This window comes from Piliocolobus tephrosceles, unplaced genomic scaffold, assembly GCF_002776525.5.
Source record: "Piliocolobus tephrosceles isolate RC106 unplaced genomic scaffold, ASM277652v3 unscaffolded_30766, whole genome shotgun sequence".
Classification (NCBI taxonomy): Eukaryota; Metazoa; Chordata; class Mammalia; order Primates; family Cercopithecidae; genus Piliocolobus; species Piliocolobus tephrosceles.
Window position 1 is genome coordinate 1,946 of NW_022314050.1, and position 10,700 is coordinate 12,645.

Consider the following 10,700-nt stretch of genomic DNA (forward strand, 5'->3'; position numbering starts at 1 on the left):
CTCAGGGATGAAGCCCACTTGATTATGGTGGATAAGCTTTTTGATGTGCTAATACATGTTTATTTTGCCAAGGTTGAGCACATACCCCAGAGAGAGGTCAGTGGCTTTCCCCAAAGATGAGTTTGAGAGCTTCATTGTTTAAAAGGGAAAAGTAGGCTGGAGGGGAAAGAAGGAGGGTGTGGTAATCCACCTGTGGCAAGAGTAAAGGAGCAGGTAGAATAGTCAGTTATGTATTCATCTCACACTCAGTAAATCAGCACTTTACATAAGATAAGGTGTGCATAGAGGAGCTACTATGGAGATACTTAACCTTTTATCTGTAGCTTTCTCCTTTGGAACAAAAGAAAAGGCAGCTTCTTACATGTTTTCCTTTTGGCATAATGGACTGGGGTCCCTAGTTTTATTTTCGTTTCATAACACCATAGTATTTGTTCACTTCTTCTGTCTCAGAGTTGCTGGCCAGTAGATGTATGCTGTGTTCATCATGATCACCACATGATAGCATCTTTGTTCCTTCACATTTCCTTTTTTTCACCCCTGTATGTCTGTTTTTACTTTTACTTTTTTTTTATCAAAACATTCACTTAAAAGTATAGTGAATACTCTAATGAAATCATTGTACCCACCACTTTAATTTACAATTCTTTCCTGTATTTCTACTGGAATTATTTTCCAAAAATTCAGAGAAAATAGTAAAATGAACCCTGTACTGGCTGCTAAAACTCCTCACGTATTCTTTGTTGCAATCAGGATCCAAATTACTTTGGATCACTCATTGCCTTAGATTGACCACGTGTCTGAGGACTTTTATTCCTGAGGACTTTTATTCCTCACACTCCCCATGCTATTAATTTGTTAAAGGGTTTAGTGTTGTACAGTACTTAATAACTGCCAATGCCATCTGCCTGTGGCCTTCTCAAGTTTGTCTGCCCCTGTGATTATCCTGACTTTAAACCCAGGGAGACAGAGGCTAGAAGAGGCAGACAGCTTTTGTGTGTTCTGTCCAATGCAAAGAACACCTGCAACTCTGAGCCCTAACCTTAAACTCAAGACCTCATCTGCAGGTGTTGCACATCCTTTTAGCCCCTCAGTGATGTAAGCAACAAATGTCACCCAGCTCCTGGGACACAGGGTCTTCACTCCCAGATGAGCTTGTCCTGGATTTGCAGGGAGCCTGGCTCCCTAGACCTTTTGGCCAGACCCCCACAGGGGGATTGTGCAGATGTGCTCTCCCCAGATCCCCAGGTGGTATTGGAATCAGGCCTGTGTCACATGTGGGGAGGGCAGCTGCACCCAGCCACCCTCTGACTTCTCTCCTCCCACAGATCAGCCATCTGCAAGCTTCCCTTCTACATGGAGAGGAGGAAGACAGTCATGGGACCCCAGGGAGCCAGGAGACAGGTGAGACTTCCCAGAACTGTCCTTCTTGCTGTCACAGGATGGGCCCGTTTCCTTCACTTGCCCTAGCAGTCATATTGTTAGCACAGGACCAAGGCCAGCACCGCTCCTGGGGAGTGATCTGTCTTTCCTGGCGTCCTCCAGCAGGTGACTGGCCTGTGGGTGTCACTTGTCAAGTAGTGATCTGTGTACAACACCCAGGGAGCATTTACAGCCAAAGACAGAAATCGCCACACTCAGGTGTCCAGTGATGATGTTGGGTTGGTGTCAATGAAGGGTAGGGCAGAGAGGGAGGTCACAAAGGCCTCCAGTGGGAGGGGCTCCCTGGGCAGTTGTGAGAGATGTGGCAAGTACAGGAGATGGGGAAGAGGCAGAAGTGTGCTCAGTCTCAGGCTGCCACTGGGCAGACTGCTCGACTGCAGGGAGGAAGGGTTTTAGCAGTCAATGTTCTCACAGATGGCTGGTGGATGAATCCAGGTCCTAGGAGAAGCAGATCCCAAGATGCAATGAGATGGGCTGGGCTCATGTTAGAGGAAAGGCTTGCAAGAGAGCAAAGGGGATGACTGGAGCCTCATCAGACTCCAGTGAGGAGAGGGGGATAAAATTGCATGGAAGTGTCGGAGACCAAGTACAGCCTTGGGAGGCTCAGCCAGGCCAGCAGTCTTTAGGCCATAGTGGGCCATCAGAGGAGCTCCTGGATCGGAAGGGGCTTGCCTTGATGTCCTTAAAATGCATTCCACAGCCTGGAACAGCTGTGAGAAGCATGGCCTAGATGTGGGTGCAGGAGTGGACTGTGGTCCCTTAGGCTCCCAAGTCAGAAGTCTGCCAGGTGCTGGCTTGGGGTGGCCACAGCTGATTTTCTGTGTGTTCTGGTGGAGGTGCAGAATCACACAGGGGACCTGAATATCTCTGGTTTGGCAGACAGCATGTTGGATGGTTAGATGGGCTTTCGGCATTACCAAACTGGGAGATTGAACTATTATACATGTTTCAGTTCACCTTGAATTGTGCCCATAGAAGATAATGAGATAATTATAAATAGTGTTTGTGTTCTGATCACTCTACCAACCTGCCATTCCCCTGTCTCTGTCCCATTTATTGGGCCTCCCTAGTCCCTGAGACAAAATATTGAAATTAGGCCAATTGTGCCAGGCCCAGTGGCTCAAGCTTGTAATCCCAGCACTTTAGGAGGCTGAGGTGGGTGGATCATTTGAGGTCAGGAGTTTGAAACCAGCCTGGCCAGCATGGCAAAACCCAGTCTCTACTAAAAATACACAAAATAGCCAGGTGTGGTGGTGCAGGCTTACAATCCCAGCTACGTGGAAGACTGAGGGCATGAGAATCACTTGAACCAGAGAGGCGGAGGTTGCAATGACCTGAGAACATGCCACTGCACTCCAGCCTGGGGGACAACAGAGTGAGACTCTGTCTCAAGAAAAAAGAAAAGAAAAGAAAAAAGAAAGGAAATTAGACCAATTACGTGTGCAGTGGCTCACACCTGTAATCCTAGCACTTTGGGAAGCCGAGGTAGGCAGATCACCTGAGATCAGGAGTTCAAGTCCAGAAAGACCAACATGATAAAACCCTGTCTCTACTAAAATAACAAAAATTAACTGTGTGTGGTGGCAGTCACCTGAAGGCTGAGGCAGGAGAATCTCTCGTACCCAGGAGGCAGGTTACAGTGAGCTGAGATTATGCCACCGCACTCCAGCCTGGGTGACAGAGTGAGACTCCATCTCCAAAAAATAAAAAAGAAAAAGGAAATTAGGCCAATTAAGAATTGGGCTGGGCTCAGTGGCTCATGCCTGTAATACCAGCACTTTGGGAGGATAAAGAGGTAGGATCACTTGAGGCTAGGAGTTAAAGACCAGCATCTGCAACATAGAGGGTGTGGTAGCATGCACCTGTGGTCCCAGATCCTTTCAGAGGCTGAGGTAGGAGGATCTGTTGAGCTCAGGAGGTCGAGGTTGTAGTGAGTCATGATTGTACCACTGTATTCCAGCCTGGGCAACAGGGCAAGACTCTGTCTCAAAAAAAATAATCATAATAACAAAGAAAAAAACCAAAATCGCCTTCGAGTGTTCAAGTGGAACTTCAAAATCGTTAAGGTGAGTGAAAAAGGCATGTTGAAAGTTGAGATAGGCCAAAAGCTAGGTTTTTTGCATGTTAGCCATGTTGTGAATGCAAAGGAAAAGTTATTGAAGGAAATTAAAAGTGCTATTCCAGTGAACATACAAATGGTAAGAAAATGAAACAGCTTTATTGCTATAAGGAGAGAGTTTTAGGGGTCAGAATAGAAGGTCACACCAGCCACAACATTCCCTGAAGGCAAAGCCTAATTCTGAACAAGGCCCTGACTCTCTTCAATTCTGTAAACCTTAAGAAAGATGAAGAAGCTGTAGGAAAAGTTTGAGTCTACCAGTGGTGGATTCCTGAGGTTTAAGGAAAGCAACCATCTCCATAAGGTAAAAGTACAAGGTAGAGGCTGAGGTGGGTGGATTGCTTGAGCCCAGGCATTTAAGGCTGCTGTGAGCTATAATTATGCCACTGCACTCAAGCCTGGTTAACAGAGCAAGACCCTGCCTCTTGTGGGGAGTAAAAACAGGCACATTGAAACAGCAAGTGCTTATGTAGAAGCTAAGATCATTGATGAAAATGGCTATGCTAAATAAATTTTCAATGGAGACAAAACAACCTTCTTCCATTGGCTGAAGATGCCATCTTAAGACTTTCACAGCTAGAGAAGAGCAGTCAGTGCCTGGCTTCAAAGGACAAGTTGACTCTCTTCTTAGGGCTAATGCAGCTTGTGACTTTAAGCTGAAGCCAGTACTCATTTACCATTCCAAAAATCTTAAGCCCCCTAAAAATTATGCTAACCCAACCATATGTGTGTCCTAGAAATTGAACAACAAAGTCAGAATGACAACACAACTGTTTACAGCAATGCTTTACTGAATTTTTTTACTCCTTTATCATGTAACTGACATTTTTACTAAATATTTTAAGCCCACTGTTGAGATCTACTGCTCAGAAAAAAAAGATTCTTTTCAAAATATTACTTCTCACTGACACCACACCTAGTCACCCAGAGCTCTGATGGAGATGTATAAGGAATTAATGTTTCATGGCTGCAACATCTATTCTGCAGCCCTTGGATCAAAGAGTAATTTCACTTTACTTTTTTTTTTTTTTTTTTTTTTCCGGCAGGGTCTCACTCTGTCATGCAGGCTGGAATGCAGTGGCATGATCATGGCTCAATCCAGCCTTGGACCTCCTGGCCTCATGTTATCTCCCACCTCATCCTCCCAAGTAGCTGGAATTAAAGGCATGAGCCACCATGCCCAGCTGATTTCTATATTTTTAATAAAGGCAGGGTTTCACCATGTTGGCCAGGCTAGTCTTAAACTCCTGACCTGAAGTGATTCACCCACTTTAGCCTCCCAAAGTGCTGGGATTACAGGTGTGAGCCACTGTGCCCGGCCTCAATTTTTTTTTTTTTCTTTTTAGAGACAGGGTCTTACTTTGTTGCCCAGGCTGGTGTTAAACTCCTGGGATCAAGCGATCCTCCTGCCTAAGCCCCCCAAAGTGTTAGGATTACACGTGTGAGCCACCACACCCAGCCAAGAAATGCACATCCTAAGGCTCTTGCGGCCATAGTATATATTATTTCCTCTGATGGGTTTGGGGAAAGGAAGTCGAAAACCGTTTGGAAAGGATTGACCACTCTAGATGCCATTAGAAACATTCATGGTTGATGACAGAAGGTAAAAACATCAACATTAACAGTAGTTTGGGCTGGGTGCAGGGGCTCACACCTATAATCCCAGCACTTTGGGAGGCCAAGGTGGGTGGATCACCTGAGGTCAAGAATTTGAGACTAGCCTGACCAACATGGTGAAACCCTGTCTCTATTGAAAAATACAAAAATTAGCTGGGCGTGCTGGCAGGCACCTGTAATCCTAGCTACTCGGGAGGCTGAGGCAGGAGAATCGCTTGAACCTTGGAGGCAGAGGTTGCAGCAAGTTGAGATCGTGCCATTGCACTCCAGCCTGGGTGACAAGAGTGAAACTCTGTCTCAAAAAAACCAAAACAGTAGTTTGGATGAAACTGATTTCAATTATTGGCCAGATGTAGTGGCTCACACCTGTAATCCCAGCACTTTAGGAGGCTGAGGCCAATGGATCACTTGAGGGCAGGAGTTCGAGACCAGCCTGGCCAACATGGTGAAACCCCTACTCTACTAAAAATGTTCATGGATGATTTTGAAAGGTTCAATAATTCAGTAGAGGGAATAACTGCAGGTGTGATAGAAAGAGCAAGAAAACTAAAATTAGAAATGCAGCCTGAAGATAGGATGGAACTGCTGCAATATCAGGATAAACTAAACAGATAATTGCTTTCTTCTTATGGATGAGCAAAGAAAGTGTTTTTCTTTTCTTTTCTTTTCTTTTTCTGAGATGCAATCTAATTCTGTGAAGATACTGTTAACATTGTTGAAATAACAAAGGATTTAGAATATTATGTAAACTTAATTAAGCCATGGCAGGATTGGAGGGGATTGACTCTATATATTTATTTATTTACAAGATGGAGTCTCGCTCTGTTACCCAGGTTGTAGTGCAGTGGCGCGATATCGGCCCACTGCAACCTCTGCCTCCCAGGTTCATGCAATTCTCCAGCTTCAGCCTCCTGAGTAGCTGGGACTACAGGCACACGCCACCACACCCCACTAACTTTTGTATTTTTAGAGATGGAGTTTCAACATGTTGGCCGAGCTGGTCTGAAACTCCTGAGCTTAAGTGATCCACCTGCCTCGGGCTCCCAAAGTGCTGGGATTACAGGCATGACCCACCGTGCCTGGCAATTGACTCTAATTTTAAAAGAGGTTATTCTATGGGTCAAATGCTATCAAACAGCGTCACAGAGGGTCTCACTTTTCACCCAGGCTGATGCAGATGTGCAATCACGTCTCGCTGCAGCCTCAACCTCTGGGACCGAAGTGATCCTCCCAGATCTGCCTCCCAAGCAGCTGGGACCACAGGCATGTGCTACTTAGTCTGGCTCATTTTTAAAATTATTTTTGTAGAGACCGGGTCTCATTATGTTGCCCAGCTGAGGCAAGACCCTTTACTAGCAAAAAGATTGCTGCTTGCTGAAGGCTCAGGTGATTGTTAGTGTGTTTAGCAATAAAGTATCTTTTAATATATGTACTTTTAAAAGGCACAATGCTATTACACACTTAATAGACTACAGTATAGTATGAACATAAATGTTTTTTGAGACAGGGTCTCGCTTTGGCACCCAGGCCGGGGTGCAGTAGTGTGATCATGGAGCACTGAAGCTTCACTGTCCCAGGCTCAAGTGATTCTCCCATCTCAGCCCTCTGAGCAACTGGGACTGCAGGCATGTGCTACCACGCCTGGCTAACTTTGTATTTTTTTGCAGATACGGAGTTTTGCCGTGTTGCACTGGCTGGTTTTAAACTCCTGAGCTCAAGCAGCCCACCTGCCTCAGTCTCTCAAAGTGCTGGGATTACAGGCATGAGCCTCTATGTCTGACTGTAAATATAACTTACCTACTGGAAAACCAAAAAATTCATTTGACTAGCTTTATTGCAATACTTGCTTTATTGGGGTGGTCTGGAACCAGAGCCTTCAGTAACTCCCAAGTTGTACCTGTATACAAGTCAGTGGTTTTTAATATATTCAGAGTTGTACAACCATCACCACAATAAACTTTAGAACATTTTTATCACCCTCAAACCAAGAACCCAAAAGAGATTCATTAGCAGTCACTCCCCATCTTCCCTGAACCTCTTCATTCCTAGGCAACCATTATTCTGCTGTTTATTTCTGTAAATATTCTGCACATTTCATATGAACGGAATCACACAATAAGTGATTTTTTTGTGACTGACTTCTTTTAGCCTGTTATCAAGGTTCATATAAAGTTGTCTCTTGATATTTTTGTTGTTGTTGTTATTTAAAAGACAGGGTCTTGATCTGTCACCCAGGCTGGAGTGCAGTAGTATAGTCATAGCTCACTACACCCTCGAACGCCTGGCCCTCCTGAGTAGCTGTGATAACACCTACTCAGCTGTTATCCTGCTTCGGCCTCCTGAGCAGCTGGGATAACAGTCATGTGCCGCTGTGCCCAACTTGAAAATATGTGTGTTAATGACTTTTTTTGCCGCTGTTGTATTTATTTTACAGATAGGGATGAGGAAGAAATGACCAAACAAGATGACAAAAGAGATATCAACAGACACTGCAAGGAGAGGCCCTCTAAAGATAAGGTGTTTATTGAATACTGTGTTCTTTATAATACGGTGATATCTTACATCATCTCAACATAACACAGTTGTGAAGATTATTTGTCCTTATACATCTAAATTACCACTAAGCAAAATTCCGTCAGTTGTTTTTTTGTGGCTATGTCAAATAACTAGTGTGTCTGATTCCTTTCTCTCATATTCATACACCAAATTAACTCATTTTAGCTAGGATGAGGCAAATATCTTATTAGATTATTGCTATTTTATGCACAGTCCCCGTTTCTCACTTTTCAGGCATAAAAAATTTGAATACTATGTCTTCTACTTCTCCATTTTCTTAGGAAAAAGAAAAGACTCAGATAATCACAATTAACAGAGATCTGTTAATGGCTTTTGTTTATTTTGATCAAAGTCATTGTGGTTACCTTTTTGAAAAGGATTTGGAAGAAATATTTTATACTCCTGGACTACAACTTTCTCGGGCTCAGGTAATCTAACTTGTGAATATTTAAAAGGAAAACATTTTTTAGTAACTTTTTAAAAAGTTACCTATTCCAATGAAAAGTTAATAGGGTCAGGTGCAGTGGCTCACACCTGTAATCCCAGCACTTTGGGAGGCCGAGGCAGGTGGATCACAAGGTCAGGAGATCGAGACCCCCCTGGCTAACACCGTGAAACCCCGTCTTTTCTGAAAATACAAAAAAATAGCTGGGCATGGTGGTGGGTGCCTGTAGTCCCAGCTACTCAGGAGGCTGAGGCAGGAGAATGGTGTGAACCCAGGAGGCAGAGCTTGCAGTGAGCCGAGATTACACCACTGCACTCCAGCCTGGGTGACAGAGCGAGACTTTGTCTCAAAAAAAAAAAAAAGAAAAGTTAATAGAAAGAAAAGTTAACAGAACTTCTGTTGACTTTTTGATATATTAAAGCAATATAAGGGTCAGTAATGATGGCTCACACCTGTAATCCCAACAGTTTGGGAGGCTGAGGCAGGCAGATCACTTGAGGCCAGGAGTTTAAGACCATCTTGGCCAATATTGTGAAACTATCTCTACTAAAAATACCAAAATTAGCTAGGGGTGGTGGCACGTACCTGTAATCCCAGCTACTCAGGAAGCTGAGACAGGAGAATCCCTTGAACCCAGGAGGCAGAGGTTGCAATGAGCCAAAATCACACGACTGCACTCCAGCCTGGATGACACAGTGACACTCCATCTCAAAAACTAAAAATAAAAATAAAGCAATATAACACAAGCCAGTTGTAAAACACTTCCCTTCTCCCTCTCCTCTGTTTCTACTCCTCAGGACTAAAATATATAAAATTCTAGATCTTTTTGTAAACAGTTCAATTCCATTTTTATAAGCAAAACATGGAATTATTCGGTACATTTTGACTGTCTTTTTTTTTCATCCCACAGTATTCTATAGATACATTCTGACATGAAAATAGAGACCTGCCTCATTCTTTTTATAGCTGCACAGTACCCATTATATAGATGTACCATAACTAACCTACCTATTCTCTGTTGCTGGTGGTTTTGATTTCTTGGATTTACCAATTATGCTGTAATAAATCATATCTGTGCATAAATTTTATCAATGTTATACTTTTTAACAATGAAGGTTTTTTTTCAAAGTAACTTAGATCTTACTCAGTTCCATGGATATCCATCATAAGTGAAAATTACAGCTGGGCGTGGTGGCTCACACTTTGGGCGGTTGAGGCAGGTGGATCACCTGAGGTCAGGTGGCTAACATGGTGAAACCCCATGTCTCCAAAAATACAAAAATTAGCCGGGCATGATGGCAGGTGCCTGTAATGCTACTCTGGAGGCTGAGGTAGGAGAATCACTTGAACCCAGAAGGCAGAGGTTGTAGTGAGCTGAGATCACATCACTGCACCCCAGTTTGGGTGACAGAGCAAGACTCCTTCTCAAAATGAAGTGAAAATTATAACATAGTTTTTCTAAGAGAATCAAAACACGTATTTTCATCTCTTTATTTTGTTTAGTTGCATGCATAGCAGGTAAAGAAGCTTCTTAATAAAGCAGTGCTCCATGAATCTTGCTTTTACCAGAAATTAGCAGACACTTTAAAAGATGAAGAGAACCATGAAGAGTCTGAGTCATTGCATGAAGTTATGCCAGGTCTGAGCATATTAAGATTTTCCTTTTTAATAAATGTACTAGTAACTAAAGAAAAATAGCTCACTAAAATACGATATGTTTTATATTATAGGAAACAGATTATTACTTCCAACACCAACAGTAAAGCAAAGGATGTGGAAGAAAATGTTGGCCTTATTGTGTACAATGGTGCAATGGTAGATGTAGGAAGCCTCTTGCAAAAACTGGAAAAGAGCGAAAAAGTAAGAGCTGAGGTAGAACAGAAGCTGCAGTTACTAGAAGAAAAAACAGATAAGGGTCAGCATTGGATATGTTCTTTTAGCACCCTGCTGGGACATACATATGTTTATGTATGTACATACACATGTATGTACCTATGTATGCATTTGCATATGCATACCACATAGTTTCATCAAAGTACATAAGGAACTTTTACAAAGTTTTTTATTTTTTATTTGTTTTTAAGACAGGATCTCACTCTGTCACCCAGGCTGGAGTGCAGTGGCGCAACCTCAGCTTACTGCAATCACTGCCTCCTGGGTCCAAGTGATTCTCCCACCTCAGCCTCCCAGGTAGCTGGGATTACAGGTGTACACCACCATGCCCAGCTATTTTTCTGTATTTTTAGTAGAAATGGGGTTTCACCATGAGGGCCAGGATGGTCTCAAACTCCTGACCTCAAGGGATCGCCCACCTCGGCCTCCCATAGTGTTGGGATTACAGGCATGAGTCACTGCACTCTGCAAGGAACTTTACTTTTCATTATTTCTGGTTCAGGTTATAAAATTGCTTAGTTTTATCTGAATCTTCGGTCTTCATGTGCATTCCCAGGTTCATTGTTATCTGTTGCATCCTTTTAATCATCTTCTAGTTTCACTTTTTTTTTTTTTTTTTTTTTTTTTTTT

At 43.2% G+C, this 10,700-nt stretch overlaps 1 protein-coding gene across 1 annotated transcript in view; it reads left to right on the forward strand.

Annotated features, from left to right (window-relative positions):
- Positions 1-1,237: 1,237 nt before the first annotated feature.
- LOC113222362 (cell division cycle and apoptosis regulator protein 1-like) overlaps positions 1,238-10,700 on the forward strand; it is a gene marked incomplete at its 5' end in the record, with an annotated part of 10,560 nt that continues 1,097 nt past the window's right edge. Inside the window, 2 exons of the mRNA XM_026451912.1 lie at positions 1,238-1,401; positions 7,611-7,693. Of these exons, the coding sequence (XP_026307697.1) occupies positions 1,238-1,401; positions 7,611-7,693 (247 nt within the window). The remainder of the gene's footprint in view (positions 1,402-7,610; positions 7,694-10,700) is intronic.